This window comes from Chrysochloris asiatica, unplaced genomic scaffold (genome assembly GCF_000296735.1).
Source record: "Chrysochloris asiatica unplaced genomic scaffold, ChrAsi1.0 scaffold00136, whole genome shotgun sequence".
Taxonomy (NCBI): Eukaryota; Metazoa; Chordata; class Mammalia; order Afrosoricida; family Chrysochloridae; genus Chrysochloris; species Chrysochloris asiatica.
In genome coordinates, this window is record NW_006408654.1 from 436,058 (window position 1) to 455,364 (window position 19,307).

The 19,307-nt window shown below is 41.4% G+C and overlaps 1 protein-coding gene across 3 annotated transcripts in view; it reads left to right on the forward strand.

The window, feature by feature from the left end:
* The first annotated feature begins 7,012 nt into the window (after positions 1 to 7,012).
* The window catches only part of SLC25A36 (solute carrier family 25 (pyrimidine nucleotide carrier ), member 36), a 37,055-nt gene continuing 24,760 nt past the window's right edge, over positions 7,013 to 19,307 (forward strand). Inside the window, exon 1 of one of the 3 annotated variants that reach the window (XM_006869840.1) lies at positions 7,013 to 7,258. In XM_006869840.1, coding sequence (XP_006869902.1) covers positions 7,218 to 7,258 — 41 coding nt within the window. In that variant the 5' untranslated portion in view covers positions 7,013 to 7,217. The remainder of the gene's footprint in view (positions 7,259 to 19,307) is intronic. The other 2 variants (XM_006869839.1, XM_006869841.1) reach the window with 2 other exon arrangements.

Consider the following 19,307-nt stretch of genomic DNA (forward strand, 5'->3'; position numbering starts at 1 on the left):
CTACTTCTGAATCTTTAGTCATTGAAAACCTTATGAATGGCAGAGAAACACTGTCAGGTATAGTGCCGGAAAATGAGCACCTCAGGTTGGAAGGCATTCAAAATGCAACTGGGGAAGAACTGCTTCCTCAAAGTATAGTTGACCAAGATAACATGAATGGAGTAAAGCTCATGGGAGAAAAGCCTGCGGGACCTTTATTTGCTGATGGGGCACAACTCAAAATGAAGAGAAACAGCTGTAAACATCCACTGAAAATCGGAACATGGAATTACCAAGTATGAATCTGGGAAAATTGGAAGTTGTCAAAAATGAAATGGAACACATAAACATCAATATCTTAGGCATTAGTGAGCTGTAATGGACTGGTATTGGCCATTTTGAATCTGATGACCACATGTTTTACTATGCTGGGAATGACAAACTGAAGAGAAATGGTGTTGCATTCATCGTCAAAAAGAACATCTGATCAGTCATGAGGTACAATGTTGTCTGTGATAGGATAATATCCATGCACCTACAGGGAAGTCCAGTTAATACCACTACTATTCAAATTTACTCACCAACCACTAAAGCCAGTGAGGATGAAATAGAAGAATTCTACCAACTTCTTCAATCTGAAATTGATCAAACAAGCAATCAAGATGTATTGCTCATTACTGGTGATTGGATGGCAAAGGTTGAGAGCAAAGAGGAAGGATCAGTCCTTGGAAAATATGGTCTTGGTGGTAGAAATGATTCTGGAGAATGCATGATAGAATTCTGCAAAACCAATGATTTGTTCATTTCAAACACTTTCTTTAGACAGCATAACAAACACTATATACATGGACCTCACCAGACAGAATACATACAAATCAAATTGACTTCATCTGTGGAAAGAGACGATGGAAAAGCTCCATATCATCAGTCAAAACAAGGCCAGGGGCAGACTGTGGAACCAGACCATTAATTACTCATATGCAAATTCAAACTGAAGCTGAAGAAAATGAAAACAAGTCCACAAGAGCCAAAATATTACCTTGAATATACCCCACCTGAATTTAGAGATCATCTGAAGAACAAATTTGATACATTAAACACTAAAGACCTAAGACCAGAAGAGTTGTGGGATGACATCAAGAACATCATACATGAAGAAAGCAAAAAGTCATTGAGAAGACAAGAAAGAAGGAAAAGTTCAAAATGGATGTCAGAAGAGACACTAAAAGTTGCTCTCCAGCGTAGAGATGCTAAAACAAATGGAAGAAATGAGGAGGTCCAAGAGCTAAACAGAAAATTTCAAAGATCAGCTCAAGAAGATAAAGCCAAATATTACAATAAAATTTGCAAAGATCTGGAATCAGAAAACCAAAAAGGAAGAACACGGTTAGCATTTCTCAAGCTGGGGGAACTGAAGAAAAAATTCAAACCTCGACTTTGGTTATTGAAAGATTCTCTGGGCAAATTATTGACTGATGCAGAAAGCATCAAGAGAAAATGGAAGGAATACACATAGTCACTGTACCAAAAGGAAATGGTTAATATAAAACCATTTCAAGAGATAGCATATGATCAAGAGCCAATGATACTTAGGGAGGAAGTCCAAGGTGCATTGAAGGAATTGGCAAAGAACAAGGTACCAGGAACTGATGGAATAAAAATTGAAATCTTTCAAGAAAATGAGGCAGCACAGGAGGCACTCATTCATCTCTGCCAAGAAATTTCGAAGACAACTGTCTGGCTGACTGATTGGAAGAGATCCGTATTTGTGCCCATTCCAAAGAGAGGTGACCCAACAGAATGTGGAAATCTTTGGACAATCTCTTTGATATCTCATGTGAGTAAAGTTTTGCTAAAGGTAATACAGAAACATCTACAATCATACATTGACAGAGAACTTCCAGCAGTTCAAGCCAGATTCAGAAGAGGCCGTGGAACGAGGGATATCATTGCTGATGTCCAACAGATGTTGGTTGAAAGCAAAGAATATCAGAAAGATGTTTGACTATGCAAAGGCTTTCGATTGTATGGATCATGACAAGTTATGGGCAACATTGCAAAGTATGAGTATTCCGGAACACTTAATTGTGCTCATGAGGAATCTGTACCTGGACCAAGAGGCAGTTGTTTGAACAGAACATGTGAACACTGAATGTTTTAAAATTAAGAAAGGTGTGTGACAAGGTTGCATTCTTTCACCATATTTATTCAACCTGTATGCTGAGCAAATCATCTGAGAAGCTGGGTTCTATGAAGAAAAATGTGGCATCAGGATTGGAGGAAGACTCATTGACAATATGGAGATGATACAACCTTTATTGCTGAAAGTGAAGAGGACTTAAAACATTTACTGATGAAGATCAAAGAGCACAGCCTTCAGTATGGATTACATCTCAATGTAAAGAAAACAAAAATCCTCACCACTGGACCAATAAACAACATTCTTATCAATGGAGAAAAGATTGAAGTTGTCAAGGACTTCATTCCTCTTGGATCAACTATCAACACTCATGGAAGCAGCAGTCAAGAAATCAAACCACGTATCGCATTAAGCAAATCTGCTGCACAAGACCTTTTTAAAGTATTCAAGAGCAAAGATGAGGACTAAGGTGCACCTGACCCAAGCCATGGTATTTTCAATAATCTCATATGCATGCGAAAGCTGGACAGTGAATAAGGAAGACCATAGATGAATTGGTGCCTTTGAGTTATGGTGTTGGAGGGGAATATTGAAAGTGCCGTGGGCTGCCAAAAGAACCAATAGATCCATTTTGGAAGAAGTGCAGCCAGAGTGCTCCTTAGAGGCCAAGATGGCCAAACTTTGTCTCTCATACTCTGGACATATTGTCAGGAGGGACCAGTAACTGGAGAAGGATATCATGTTTGGTAGGGTGGAGGGTCAGAGAAAAAGAGGAAGACCCCCAACGAGATGGATTGGCCAAGTGTCAATATCGATGGACTCAAGCGTGGCAACAATAGTGGGGTTGGCCCAGGATTGGGCAATGTTTTGTTCTGCTGTGCATAAGGTCACTATGAGTTGGTACCGACTCAATGGCACCTAACAACAACAAAATGTGTTGGAATCAACTTGATGGCACTTAACAACAATAACACTTTTGACTGTACATTTGGGGTTTGGATGTGAGTCCACATTTTATCTTGGGCATAATATCTTATGGTCATCAAAAAGTATTTTGTTCCTTTGTTTTCTTTTTTTGGTAGGAAATAGAGCTTTCCTTCTAAATCATTCAGAAAATGATTGAAGTGATGTAGAATGAGTATATAAGTACAGACTTTGGAGTCAGGCCAACAGTTAACATTAAGAATTGTTATCATTTACTGTAATGGTTACATTTCTGTGTCAACTTGATTAGGTCAGGATTTCTAGAGGTTTAACAGTTGGGATGTATTTATTTCCCAGGTGATGACACTTTGATGAACGGCTATGAGCAGCCAATCAATTAAAGGGATGTTTCTCTGGGGTGTGGTCTGCTCCCAATGTAATGGACACACAGGAGGGACTCCTTCTCTCTCTTCTGCTGAGGACCTGGGACTCTATAGCTGTAAGAGAATATACTTCTCTTCATATATATACATATATATGTTTCACTGGGTTTGCTTCTCTTGAAAGCCTAACCTAAGACATTCACTATGGGAATAGCTATAAATGTCCCCGTTTTGAGAATTCCATTAAATGGAAATTGGATTCACTAGGTTAAATAATTTAAAAAGAAACACACCTAAAATGGAAAAAGAGTGGCAGTTCCTCAAGAGGTTAAACGAAGAGTTACTATGTTGTTGTTGTTGTTGTTAAGTGCCGTCGTCGGTTCCGACCCATAGCGACCCTGTACAGGGTTTCCGAGGCTGTAAATCTTTACGGGAGCAGAAAGCCTCGTCTTTCTCCCGAGGAGCGGCTGGTCCGACCCATAGCGACCCTGTACAGGGTTTCCGAGGCTGTAAATCTTTACGGGAGCAGAAAGCCTCGTCTTTCTCCCGAGGAGCGGCTGGTAGTTTCGAACCCCTGACCTTACGGTTCGCAGCCCGATTTGTAACCACTATGCTACCAGAGCTCCTTACTATATCACCAGCAATTCCATTCAAAGGAATATACCCAAGAGAATTGAAAATATTTGTCCACACAAAAGCCTGGACACAAATGTTGATAGCATTATTCACAAATAGCGAAAAAAAATGGAAACAGCCCAATATCCATCAACCAATGAATAGATCAGATGAATATATTTATATACAATGACTCTTATCAAGTCATAAAAAGAAATGGAACCCCAAGACATGCTACAGAATGGATGAATCTTGAAAACATTATGCTAAGCAAAAGAAATCAGTCATAAAAGGCCATGTATTGTATGATTTATGAAATGTCTAGAAGAGACAAACTTAAAGAGACAGAAAGTAGATTAGTGAATCCCAGGGCCTGTGGAGAAGAGGAGAAAGAGAAATGAGTGATAATGAGTAAAGAATCTTTTTTTGAGTGATAAAAACTAGAATGATTGCACAGAACCAATTCGACGGGACTTAAGAGCAACAGCAAAATGGTTGCACAACTATGTGAATACACTGAAATCACTAAATTGTTGTTGTTGTTCAGTGCCGCTGAGTTGTTTCCAACCCATAGTAACCCTGTATAGGGCTTCCCAGGAGTGGCTGGTGAGCTTGAACCATTGACCTTGTGGTTCAAACCAACCTTGCAGTGCAGTGCTTTAACTCACAGTGCTACACCAGGACTCCTACAACACTAAATACTAAACCGTAAATGGATGGTATGTGAATTATATCCCAAGGAGCTCTGGTAGGGTAGTGGTTACGAATTGGGCTGCTAACCTCAAGGTTGGCAGTTCGAAACTACCAGCTGTTCTGCAGGAGTAAGATGAGGACTTCTGCTCCCGTAAAGATTTACAAACTCCGAAACCCTGTGCAGGGTCACTATAAGTCGGAACCGACTCCATGGTACTTAACAACAACAGCAACAACAAAGCTGCTCCAGAAAAGAAAGACATAGTCTCCAAATATTAATGCAATGGCTTTTGAGAAGTATGGGTGAAAGAGGGAAGGATGTCAATTCTCTACTTTTCTGTTGCCAACTATTACTTCTTGAAGTCCTGGAATCAGAGGGTTTCTGTTGGGTTAAAAAAATAATAATCCAAGTTCCTCCTGTATGAACTGGGAAATGTTGGGCAAGTTACTTAATGATTCTAAACCTCAGTTTCCTCATGTCCAAGCTAGGGGTTCTGCTTATCTTTTATGGTAGTTGTGAGAGTTTATTAAGGGTATAAAGCATTTATTTAGCTGAGGGGTGGGGAATCTTTGTTTCTGCCAAAATGTATAGCATAATTCGTGGCCCATACAAAATTGTCAATTGAAAAATTCGCCTGCTATATTTGGTCAAACATTTAATTAACTCACCCCTAATGTGATGGCTGGAACTGTAGCTGCCTTGGCAGGCCAGAACACATGAGTTCATGGGCCTTATACTGCTCACAGGCCCAGCATTCTCCACCCGATTTAGCTCATAGCCTGGCACATTAGCAAATACCCAAGAAATATTTTGTTATTGAAAACACAAGGCAGCAAAACACTACCACCACTAATTCTAGCTAGCACTTACATAGGTGCTTTACATACTTTAACATATTTTAAACCATTTAATCCTTTCAGCTAACTTGAGAGGTGGGTACTCTTCTCCCCATTTAAAAGATGATTATTTACTGTGAAATCGATCAACACACAGTGGAATCCAGAGTCTAGATGTTGTAAGAATTTAGGAGCAGGAAATGATCATGACTGGCTGAGGCAACCAAGGAAGACTTCATGGAGGAAGTGGTCCTGGAAGAAAAGTAAGGTGGGCCTTGAATAGTGGGAAGGGTAGAAGGATAGTAGGTGGGAAAGGATGGAAAGATATTGCAGGTGTAAAGACAGTGATGAGATAAACCAAGTAAAAAATACTAACATTAGTTATTTTCTGTACTATTCCATACCTTAGAATTAATAATGAACAAAACTTTTAAATATTTAACCACCATGTCATGAAAAAAATAAAACATTTTCTCTTAGTTTTTGACATTCTTATGTTTACATATAAGAAACATTCGTTTGTCAAAACAATGAGTTAAGGCTAGTTTTCTTTATGTTTTCTACAACATGCTTTTAATTCAATTTGCCTTTTTTTACTTACTTAAGCTTGCAAGGTTTTTCTATATGGATATATCTTACTCCTTGTCACAATCACAAATATTTCATAGTAGAAATGCTCCATGATTTATTTCTCCATTCCTGTTACAGTTAGCTAGACGCTTTATTGTTAAGTGCTGTTGAGTCGGTCCTGACTCGCATAGAGTTTCCAAGGAGTAGTTGGTGGGTTTCAACTGCTGACCTTGCGGTTTGCGGTTACGTGCTGATCCTATAGCACCACACCAGGAGTCCTGGAAGGAGCGAATTCTACCATTGACCTACCAAGGCCCCACGCGTCTACCTATGTTTATTAGAAGCATTGTTGCCACGAGTACTCTTGTATGCATTGTGGGATTGTTACTCAGAGGCAGACACCAGGAAGAGTAATTGTTGTTGTTTGATGATATCTAGTCAGTGCCAACTCATAGCGACCTTATTATGCACAGCTCGGTCCAGAGCCAACCTCACTATTGTTGCCACGCTTGAGAGAAGAGTAATTACTAGAATGTAAAAGTCCCTCACTCCCCAAGAGACTTCTACGCGACCACCAGGACCGTAACGCGCGGTCCTATAGTTCGCCTGCGCAGGTCCGTGCAGCCTCGCGAGCCCGTGGATTAGGTGCGAGGGCGCGGCGACCTACTACCCTCCCTGCACGCGCTCTGGCCCCACCTCGCGGCCCTTTTCATTGAGAAACCCCTTAGTGATCACGTGAAAGAGGCATGCTTGCCGCGTAACGTCAACGAGTCACGGGCCAATGGGAGCCTCTGTTTATGGCAGGGTCATCCGAATATTCATATCCTCATCCCCCACCCCCTCCGTGGAGCGGCTCTTAGGCTCGGTTGTGAGCGCGGAGTTAGAGCTGGAGGCGGCGCGGCAGGAGCGCCGCGGGGAGGGCTGCGCCGGTTGCTTCCTGCAACCGCGTCTCGGCCCGCTTCCCTCGCCGTCTCTGAGGCGCTTTACGTCTCCAGTACGGGGTGGAAGCCTCCGGCCGTCGCGGGCGACCAGATCTGTGCCCTGCCTCAGAGCCCGGAGGACATGCGGGAGAGAGAATGAGCCAGAGGGACACGCTGGTGCATCTGTTTGCTGGGGGGTACGGCCGGGCGGGGCTGGAGCGGGCGGTGAGGGTCGTGCCTGCAGGCTATTAGGACTGGACCCCGGGGAGCCGAGAGGGAAAGGCCCAGGTGGGCAGGTAGGAGTGAGGAGGCTGCAGCCCGCGAGCCGTGGCTGAGTCCTGGGCGGGGTGTGCTGGGAGGAGGCAGTAGGGGGTTGGAGCCGGGAGCTGCGGCAGTGAGGCCTCGGGCCGGTGGGGCTGTGAAGAGGCAAAGGCCGGCTCTGCGTCCAGAGGAGTGGGCGGGCCTGGGCGTCTGGCCGGGAGGCCGCGGCCTAGCACGTCTGCGGGATACGGGACCGCGGCCAGGAGCTGGCTCCAGGCCTAGCGTCGGTTGCGTGGCCCGGGGGACGCGGCGGGAAGTGCGGAGGCCGGGGACAAAATGGGCGCCGGAGCCTCCGGCGCTTTCCCTGCTGGCCTCGCGGGAGGGTACCTCCTCCACCGCGCCTGCCCCACCTCGGACCTGGAGCCGCGGGTTTCCGGACTCCGGGCTCTGCCCTCGTGGGCCCTCCCCGCGCTGAAGGCCCGAGAGGGGACGTGTTCTTGCCCGCCAGGATGTAGCTTGACCCTGGATCGGTCTTGGAAAATTCCCTTAACGAGCTTCTCCAGGTTTTTAGAGGTAGTGCAAAGCCGCAGCTCTAGTTTCTCGGGGTCATTTTTTTTTTTTTTCTTCTTTTTTGGTGAAAGCAAATTCTCCTGCATACCTTTTGAACTGAGAAAGTAGAGAAAGAACGCTTTGATGATAGTTACTATGTGTGTACAAGATTTAGCATAATGCCTTAGTTCCCTGATTGCCAACATGAATGCAACATTTAATTTGCTGAATCAGTTTAGTCTCTCCTTTAGATTTGTTTCTTCCAAATTATTTAGTGAATCAAAAGCAAATTTAAGAGTAAAATTTTTTTCATGATGATGGTGGTGGTGTGCTGTCGAATCATTTCGACTCATGGTGACCATACTAGGGTTTCGAAGACTTAAATCTTTGCGGGAGCACAGAGCTTCATCTTTCTCTTACACTTCCTGGCGGATTCGAATTGCTGACTGCGAGCTGCCCAACGCGTAACCACTATGTTATCCGGACGCCCGTTTATAGACTCAGTAAAGAACCGGTTTATCAAAAAACGGCTAAGCAGAATTGTTATGCTAGATTCTTAAACTATATGACCTTACGAAAATTCACATCCCTTTGAGCCTTAACATTAGTTTTTAAATCGACCACTTTTAAGAATATTAATCATAATATGCAGTTAAACTCAAAATTTCTTGATTTGAGTTGAACATACACAGGTTTATTTATGGTGATGCTTTCCTAGGTAAGCATACGTATTCATTTAGCAAACACTGGTTACGAATCGGGCTGCGATCCCGTAAAGATTTACACCCTCGGAAACCCTGTACAGGGTCGCTATGGGTCGGAACCGACTCGACAGCACTTAACAACAACAACACCCAGCCACAATTTTGTCTTAAAAACAAGATTTTCTTTGTAATCCATGAATCTTAGTTTAGGCAAAGTTTGCCAACCATATTTCTAAAATGTGTGCTGCCAGTGGTGGTGGTTAGTTGGCAAATTAAATTATTATTTTTTAATCCTTTAGTGAATTTTACTATAGTAAATACTTCCTTTGCAAAGTAATGATGTTTTGTCATGCAGAGTAGTTCGATTTCCTGCGATAGATCCTAATAGAAGACCAGAAAGTTTAAGAGACCACAATCTAATTAATTTCTGCTCAGTTAATCTGAGTGAAAAATGGGCAAACCCTGTGGTTTTAATTGTGCCCTCTGTAAAACGATCTCTTAAGACTCTTTAGTCCTGTTGTGACGTCGGTTGGTGATTGAACTCTGCCTGCTGCTCCTCAGTAACCCTATATAGAGAGTCACTATGAGTTGGAACCTACTAGACAGCACTTAAACAACACTCTACTGCTCTATATTTAGGATTTTATAACAAGTATTAATAAAATAATGTACACTTGCATTTGAAATGAATGTTAACTTGATTGCACTAACTTCACAGTCAGATTAGGATCATCAGTTATTTGTTATTAATACATGTAAAGGCCCTTCTGGTTAACTCTTTCAGAACAATAATGGAGGGTTTTTGCAGCATCTGGGAGGTACAAACAGTTACATGCTCAACTAAAAAGTTGATTTTAATACCTAGAGTACTCTGAAGACTGGCCTGGCAGTCTGCTTCAGAAAGGTGACAGCTTTGAAAACCCTGTGGAATAGTTCTACTTTCTACACATGGGGTCACCATGAATCAGTTAACGTACTGCACTGCAAAGTTGGTTTAAACCTCAAGCTCGGCAGTTCAAGCTCACCAGACGCTACTTGGAAACCCTATATAGGGTCACTGTGGGTTGAAACCAACTTGACAGCACTTAACAACAAGCACAAATATAAGGGAGCCTCCGAAAGTTCACAGGAAAATTCCTTCATCTTTTAATTAGATTTTTCCACAAACTTTTGAAATCCCCTTTTAGATGAGAAGCTCTAAAACAGCTTCCCTGTGCAGATTATGTAGCATATTAAGTGAGTTATTGGTATATAGGACTTGATAAGGAGGTAGGTTCTCATCCTTGTAAATTCTCTTCCTTTTCTTGATTCTCCTGGTACATCATTACATATAGTTTCATAAGGTATTTCACTAGTTTGCCTTTGTTTTTTAGAAAAACCTTTAAAACTAGAAAGACTGGTAGAAATCATCTAGGCTAGCCCTTTCAAAATAGAGAAAAATAATAAAGTTGTAAGAAAATTAACTTGCCCAAGATCAAACAGCTTTTTGTTTATGTATAATGAGGAATAAATGATCTTTAAAGATTCATCATACTCTGTATTATATAAATTAAGTTCTATAGAATATTCTGAAAGTCAGTGTTATAAGCATTGTGGATATGTGAAGCATGTTGAATTGCTAAGATTAAAGATGTCTGATTCTTTATACCTCAGAGTTCTTATTTACTCCTCTTTAAAATGTTCTTAATAGAAAATAGATTTCTATAAGTTTTATCTTGATTGAATTATGTAAATTAAGAGTTATAAAACTTGCACTTTACTAATAACCACATGGTGCCTGGGTTACTTCACACATAGGTATCATTTGGATTAAGTTATAAAAGCTCTTAATGTGTATGTGTGTGTGTGTATATATATATATATATATATTTAAGTATAATCTTTCACGGTGACATTTAATCTTAGTAGGCAAAGGATTGTCTAAATATGGAGACTTGGGTTGTAAACATATGTATGTTGTTAAGTGCTGTCGAGTCGATTCTGACCCATAGCAACCCTATTCAAGGTTTCCGAGGAGTGACTGGTGACCTTGAACCTCCAACCTTGCAGTCTGGTGCATTAATCCTCAGTGCCACACCAGGACTCCAAAACATGTGTATATAAGGGTATAAAAGAGATTTTTTACGGCCTAGCACTCCTCAGAAACCCTATACAGGATCGCTATGAGTCAGAACTGACTCGATGACACTTAAAGACCACCACAAGTACCTGTATTATTAAAGCAAGATCATGTGAAATAGAGTGGACCTTGGGTCTGGGTAACATACTCACATGCATAACTCGTGCTTTCTTTAAGACACCTTTGATCTCATTATGTTTTTGCCAGAGTTAATATTCAAGAGTGTGCAAGGTCATTGGTTATGTTGAGTTATGAAAGTAACTCCTGTGCCAATCTGTAAAAATCAATGTAAATATGATTTAATTTTGACTATATCAGTATAGTGGTGTGGCACTGTAGGATGCACACTGGACTGCTAACCGCAAGGTCAGTGGTTCAAGCTCCATCTGCTTCTTGGAAATCCTATATCGGGTCACTTTGAGTCAGAACCAACTTGACAGCACTCAACAGCAACCCATCGCTGTAAACGCTTTGGTCTGTGTGTGAAGATTGAAACAATTTGAAATATATAGTTAAGCATTTTTTTTAAATCAACATTTCTAAATGTAATCCCTGCTATCTTTTACACAGGAGCTCTGGTAGCGTAATGGTTACAAATCGGGCTGTGAACCTCAGGGTCAGCAGTTCAAAACTACCAGCGGTTCTGCGGGAGAAAGATGTGGCTTTCTGCTCCCGTAAAGATATACAGCCTTGGAAACCCTGTACAGGGTCGCTATGAGTCGGAACTGACACTCCACGGCACAAAACAACAACATCTTTTACACAGAAACAGTACTAATGAGAAGCCTAGGCTAAAGTCAGTAGATAAGAGAATATCAATTCAGCAAACATCTTTTGAGTTCTAACTGAATCATAGCTGTTAAGGTTTGCTGTTGTTGTTGAGGGTATAGACAGCAAAGCATACCCCAATTCAACAATTCTACATATATAATTTAATGACATTGATTATATTTGTTGAATGGTGCAACTATTCTCACTATTGGTTTCTGAGATATTCCTCCCCTGTTAACATAAACTTATTGCCACCTAAGGAGCCCATCTAATTTCCCTAGTTGTTGTTGTCAATTTGATCCCATGTAGCTAGTTCTTGTTACATGCCATCAAGTTGATTCCAACCCATAGCAACCCTGTATAGGGTTTCTGAGGATCAGCTGGTGGGTTTGACCGTTGATCTTGAGGTTAGCTTAACCTACAGTGCCACACTGAAACTCCAGATAGTTCTTAAAGAGCATAACACTCCAGACAGACCTAGTTTTATTAATTAAGCTAAACTATTGTTCAGTTGTTTTTGAAGAAGACTTTATGAGGGTAGTACTTTCGGTTTAAAGTTCAAAGATTATCTCAGAGCAATAGTTTTAGGGATTCATCTATCCTCCGTGACTCCAGAAAGTGTAGTGTTCATGAGAATTAAAAATTTCTCCCTTTTGATCAGGATTCTTCTATGGAATCTTTGATGAAAATGTTCAGTAATGTTAGCTGGGCACCATCCAGTGCTCATCTCCTGGCAAAAGAGTTGTTCATGAAGGCAGTTAGCTACACATTCCATATCTTCCTCTTATTCTTGATTCTCCTCTGTTGTTCCAGGTGAGTAGAGACCAATTGTTGTGCCTTTGGTAGTTGCTAGTAAGCCTTTAAGATCTCAGATACTGAGCAATGAACTAGGAGGTAGAACAGCAACACATTATTTGGCCAATTAACTGGATATCCTGTGAAAACATGACCCTAAAGCCCCAAGCCAAGCTACCAAATTCCATGAGGTATGTGAAACCCAGCAGCTTCACTTTTTTTTTTTTTTGGTTTTTGTAAATTTATGAAGTCCTGGTGTAGTGCTGTAGAATAAGCAAAGTCGATGGTTCAAGGCCCCCCTACCCCGCCCTCCAGCTGCTCCTTGGAAACCCTATCAAGGTAACTGTGAGTTGAAACCAATTCCATGGCACCTAACAGCAACAATTTATTTATCTGTCACATTTTTGCCAATTCAACATTTTACAGGTACATTATATTGACAGCAGTTGTAATAATCAGCAACCCCATCCTTATTAATGTGATTTTATTTCACTGTTACTCTCCATTTTCCCCCTCCCTACCTCCCCTGATAAGCCAAACTAAACTCACTGGCATCAAGTCGATTCCGACTCATAGCAATATAAGAATTTCTTTACAGGAGCAGAAAACCTCATCTTTCTCCTGAGGATCAGCTGGTGGATTTGAACTGCTGACCTGGTAGTAGACCACTGCTCATTTTGCAGTGCCACAAGGGCTCCTTGACTCCTGAAAACAGCTAGTGAACTTAGTCTCTGTACATATGCCTTTTTATATGTTGTTGTTAAGTGCCGTCGAGTCGATTCCGACCCACAGCAACCCTGCGTAGGGTTTCCAAGGAGCAGCTGGTGAGCTTGAACCACCAACCTTGCAGTTCAAATGACTGCAACCTGGTGCATTAGCCCACAGTGCCACACCAGGACTCCATCTTTTTATATGTTGTTGTTGTTATGTGCCTTGGAGTCAGTTCCGACCCATAGCAACCCTCTACAGGGTTTCTGAGGCTGTAAATCTTTATGGGAGCAAAAAGCCTCATCTTTCTCCCACGGAACAGCTGATAGTTTTGAACTGCTGACCATGAGGTTAGCAGACCAATTTGTAACCACTATGCTATCAGAGCACCTTGTCTTTTTATATAGGTGAAGTTATATAATGTGATTTACTTATTTCACTATGCATAATGTCTACAAGCTCCATATTAATAATAGCCTGTATCAAGACTTAATTTCTCCTGCTGGCTGAGTAATATTCTATTGTAATTATGTGCCACATTTTGTGAATCCATTCATCTGTTGATAGGAGCTGCCTAGTCCTGCCTCATCCTCAAAATTGTTAGGTTTGAGCCCATTGTTGCTGCCACTTTATCAATCCATCTGGTTGAAAGTCTGCCTCTTTTTCTTTGATCCTCCACTTTATCAAGCATGATGTTCTTTTTCATGGACTAGCCCTTCCTTTTGGATTAACCTGTCCAAAGTACAAGAGATGAAGTCCTACCATCTTCATTCATAAGAAGAACATTCTGGCTGTATTTCTTCCAAGAACAATTTGCTTGTTTGGCGATCTATGGTATTGTCAGTACTCTTTGCCAACACCATAATTCAAATACATTAATTCTTCTTGGGTGTTCCTATATCTTTCACATGCATATGAGATATATGCTTTCACATGCATATGAGATAATTGAAAATACCATGCCTTGGTCAGGAGCACCTTAGTCCTCAAAGTAACATCTTTGCTCTTGAATACTTTAAAGAGGTCTTTTGCAGCAGATTTACCTACTGCAGTACATCATTCATTTCTTGACTGCTACTTCCATGAGTGGTGACATTGGATCCAATGAAAATGAAGTCTTTGGCAACTTGTGATAGTTCTGAGCAGGATTTTTTGTTTTCTCTGCATTAAAGGCAATCTATGCAAAAGTCTTTCATCTTCATTAGTAAGTACTTCAAGTCCTCAACTTCCAACAATGACTAATACAAGTCCATTTCAGCTCACTTATGCTAGGATGGAGTCCTGGCGTGTGGTACTGTGGGTTAATGAGCTAGAATTCAAAATCGGTTTGAACTACAAGGTCAATAGTTCAAGCTCACCAGCCACTCCTCAGAAACCCTATACAAGGTCACTGTGGGTCAGAACTGACTTGATGGCACTTAACAACAATACTGCTGCTAGGATGTTGATTTTGACAGCTTCCAATATTTCCAGTTGCATACTTGATACATTCTGATTGTTGATGGATGTTTGCTACCATTTCTTCTCATTCCAGGTAGTTAGGCCCCATCCGCAAATTCAGGTCACGAAAACTTTGCTCCACCCATGTCACTAAGATCAACTCCATGTTAAGGACAGCTCTTCTCCAGCCATACTTTTTTGTGCCTTCCAACCTTATGGGGTCATCTTCTGGCACTATGTCAGACAATGTTTTACTGCTACTTGAAAGGTTTTCAGTTTCTAATCATAAGAAGTGATCCATCTCTCTCTTTCTTCCTGGTCTTTCTTAGTATGGAAGTTCTGCTGAAACCTGTCTACCAGTGGTGCACCTCCCTGCTGGTATTTAAAATACCAGTGGCGTAACTTCCAATATCATAGCAACACACAAAGGCAGCACAATATGACAAACTGACAGACCAATGGTTGATACCTCTTTAATTCTCACCCCCTTTTTCCTCTTTTTTATTTTCCTTCTAAAATGCATCGTTCCCACCCATAGAACACAAGACTAAAGACAGTTGTTTATCCTGATATAGAATAATCCCAAAGAAACCATTTTCCTATAAGTGGATCAATGTAGCACGGCAGTGGATTAATGAGTCAGGGACCCTTGGGAATTCTTGAGATGTTTTTATGAACTTGAGAAGTTAGAACTACTTTCACAAAAATGTTAGAATAGTATTTGCCTTTTTCATTGTATTGACTTTTATACTATGGTATAGAAGCTGTGGTAGGTAAAACTGCTGATGCCGTTGCATGAATCAAGGCAGCATCAGCAAACTACCAATCACCATTGTATTATTTCTTCACCACCAGGAACTTTAGAAATTTAAGAATGTTCTTGAAGCAGTTGAAATATTTTATTAAATTTTGACCCTTGTACACATCTTTATTTCATATTCTTTATGACAGAATGGGAAATATGTATAAAGTGCTTCTTCATTCCAGAGTATAGTTTTGCAGTAATTTGACTCAAGCTGGTTTTCAAGTACCATAGTTATGTGAAAGAGCAGATGTTGGTAGACCATTTTCTCTGAAAATGAAGGAAGTAAATCTTTTGCTTCAAAGAAAACAAATGATATTATTTGTTGCCAGTGATTAAATGAAAGTTTTCAAACAAAATTAGAATTTTCAGAACTTGAGTTGACCCCCAGGACATGAGATGTCTTAGTTTCATAGGATTGTCCTCATAGTTTCCCAAAGTTGCCATAAAGGAAAGAAAAGAAACAGATAGGTGGCTTTAAAGAACAGAAATTTATTTTCTTGTAGCTGTGGAGGCTATAGAAATTCAAATCAGTGTCTCATGCCTTTTGTGAACTTTAAGAGAGGAACTTTTTCATGCCTCTCTCTTTGAGGGGGACAGTAAACCTCAACCTTGTGGTTAGCAGTCCAATGCTTATCCTACAGTGTCACACCAGGCCACTCAGAATAGATTAAGATTAGGACCCACCCTTATTTAGCTGATGTTATTAAATGCCATCAAGTTAGTTCCGACTCCTAGCGACCCTATATAAGGTTTCCGAGGAGCAGCTGATGAGCTTGATCTGCTGACTTTGCAGTTCATACCAACTTTACGGTCCAGTGCATTAAGCCACAGCACCACACCAGGACTCCAATTTAACCAATAATGTCTTCAAAACAAACCCTTGTTTTTGTTGTCCGGACAAGCTCATATTCACTGTTTCAAAGGTTAGGACTTCAACATAATCTTTTTAGAGGCACAATTTAATCTGTAACAGTGGTGATGGTAAGAAAATTGGATTTTAAAATATGTGTATACTATGTAATAAAATGTGCCCATAGGTGGGAGATCTGTATAAGGAATTTTGTGCTCTTCTATTTACACTATGTCAAAATAGCAGTTTTGGCATCTACGAGGGACTCAGATTATGTTATCTTCTAAGTGTTCTTTGAGTTCGGGAGTCATAAGTATGAAGGGGCAAGATCAGGTCTGTAGGGTAGATGAGGTAAGGTTATCTAATGAAATTTTCAGGATAGCCTTTGATACCTTGAAGAATGAGTTGTTGTTAAATGCCATCAAGTAGATTCCGACCCATAACAACCCTATATAGGGTTTCCAAGGAGCAGCTGGTGAGCTTGAACCATCGACCTTGCATCAAACTGACTTTGTAGTCTGATGCATTAGCCCAGAGCACCAGGTGCACAGAAGGACCACGTGGGAGCCTAGTGTGGCTTCCCCTGGCTTTACAAGGGGGAAAGAGAATTAAACTCAAAATCAGTCAAAGGCCAAGTCCTAGGAAGTAGAGGTCACCCTGCGTACAATGTTCTTTATTCTGACACCAACCATTCCTCATACAGCACTGTCTACTACACATCTGAGTTATATAATCCATTGTAATGGCCACACTGAACTCATAACAATACTCAGGATTATGGGATTTATTAGGGAAGTGTTACTGTTGTTAAGTGCCATTGAGTCTGTTCAACCCATAGCGACTCTGTATAGGGTTTCTGAGGAGCAGCTGGTAAGCTTGAACTGCTGGTCTTGTGGTTCAAACCGGCTTTTCAATCTGCGCGTTAACCCTCAGCATCACATCAGGACTCTGTTAGGGAAGTGAACAGGGTACAATTCAGAGTCAAAAAAATCTCAGGACGCAAGAGTTCTCCAGTCAGAAACTCATCTTGTCTGTCACATTGCAGGCATACTTCACTCATGTCTTCAGTCTCAGCCTTGTGGTCCTTTGGCTTCTGCCCTGCTCAGGCAAGTGTTACAAAGCTCTTTTAGCCAGTCTGTGACTGCCCAAGGGGCACATTAGGATTCAAGCCAGTCTCCTGCCCTTTGGCACTCAGCATTACTCAGTCTAGAGCCTGAAGCAATGTTTCTCTGCTCACCTCTGCCATCACCTCTTGCTATCTCATGCTCTTCCTTCTTCATGGCCCTGGAATCTTCCCTGTCTGCTTCTGATCCTTTTAAACTTAACTGGAGGGCAAAACTAACCAATCGCAGTTTAACAGCCTGTAGAGCTCTGGTAGTGTAGTGGTTACGAATCGGGCTGCGAACCTTAAGGTCAGCGGTTCGAAACTACCAGCTGCTCCGCGGGAGAAAGATGAGGCTTTCTACTCCTGTAAAGATTTACACCCTCGGAAACCCTATACAGGGTCGCTATGGGTCGGAACCGACTCGATGGCACATAACAACAACAACATACCTTATGTACATGGTCCTACCCAGTCACTTAGTGGGAATTAAGAAGAATTTGCTTCCTTATATAGTGACCCTGTGTGTGATATCAAGTAAATTCAAGGTATCACAGCACATTTTTTTTAATTCACAATTTTATTTCATTTTTTTTCAAAATTACTGTGGTTGTAATTTGCAGGTTTATTTTAAATCATATAGTTTACTTTTTTTTTAATGTTTTATTGTGAATTATGTGATTGTTTATATGGGAGAACATTAGCTTTACAGTGATCCTATCGTATATCGTTTCATTGCCATGGTTACAGTCCACTCTGTGAATCATCATAGGGTATATCCTGCAAGCCTGCCCCCTGGTCGTCAGCACACAGCCCCTCTCCATCTCTGGGCCTAAAGTCCCCAGCTGCTCCATCTCATCATGGAGTCACTGCTTCTCTGGGTAGGGTCCCGCTCTCTGCTCTTCTCCCTTGATGATCCCAAGGATGTCTGCTCCTAGACTGCAAAGTCCATCACTCCCTCCTTTTACTACCTTTACGTTTCCAACCCTCACAATCAGTCCTGTTAACAGTTATTCACTATTGTACCACAAGAGACCTATCCTCATTTCCTTTTTAGTCCCTCCCAGACAGATTGGATACTGCTCAGTGGAGATTCTACCTTCCTCCATGCCCTTTGGATCTAGACTCTGTCTTAAAAGCTTGTAAGCCAATCACTTCTTGACTTTGTAGCCCTTCCATTTTGGGTGCCAATGTCCAAGTTGCCCATCCCTGTCTATTCTGTGTATGGAGGGGATGGGAATGATCCTCGCTATAAAGATTTGTTCCCTTTTTTGAGCTACTGCATCTATAGGTGTAGGTCAAGTTCATCAAATTGTATCAGATGACTCTTTTTTTCCCTCTTCTTTCTTCTAGTTGAGCTCTGATCATTCAGTCACTGAAGCCAGGTCAAATGGGTTTTATGTGCAAGTGTGGGTGTTCTTATGCATATGCTCTCTCTTCTTATCAGCTGCATGCTTCACTCTCCACTGTAGTCCTCTGTGGCTGTTTTACTGACTCTGGGCCGAAGAGTCCCCAGGTCTTGTCACACTGCTGGTGACAAATGTGGTCACCAATCAGAGCGTGTATTCCCATTGAGTCTTAGTCTTGGAGGAGGGTTTGCCCTGAGGGGACCCGACCACTTGGCTTGATGTCTCCTGGGCAAGCAACTTGCCTGTTCTATTAGTAATTAGTCCGACTGCCTATATTGTTTTGTTTTTTTTCCTGTTGGTCTTTCTTTCAAGAGGTATCTTCTGTCTTTCAAGCTGCTCCAGGATAGTGGGCTTGTCCTTTCAAGTTGAAATTTCCCACCTCAGAAGATTCTGGATGGGATTCTGGATTCCACCTATGGTTTTATATAATGCAGAGGCTCCACAGGAAGCTTCCTTCACTGGGCATGTTTTAGGTATTCCAATCAGATATAGGCAGAAGATAGTCTTACAAGCTTTCTATGGTGATATTTCTGGCTATTCTTCTCCTCCTCCAGTGTCTATTTTGTGATATGGCAAGGAAAGCCAAGATTCAAAAGACAGGCAAGCATCTTAACATTATTTCCCCCTTTTCTCCATTCCAACCATGTCTCAATCCCTGTATCCCAGAGGCCTGTTGTTCCAAGGCTGTGCATACATCATTATTTACCTCTGTCCCACTTAGCTCATGCAAACC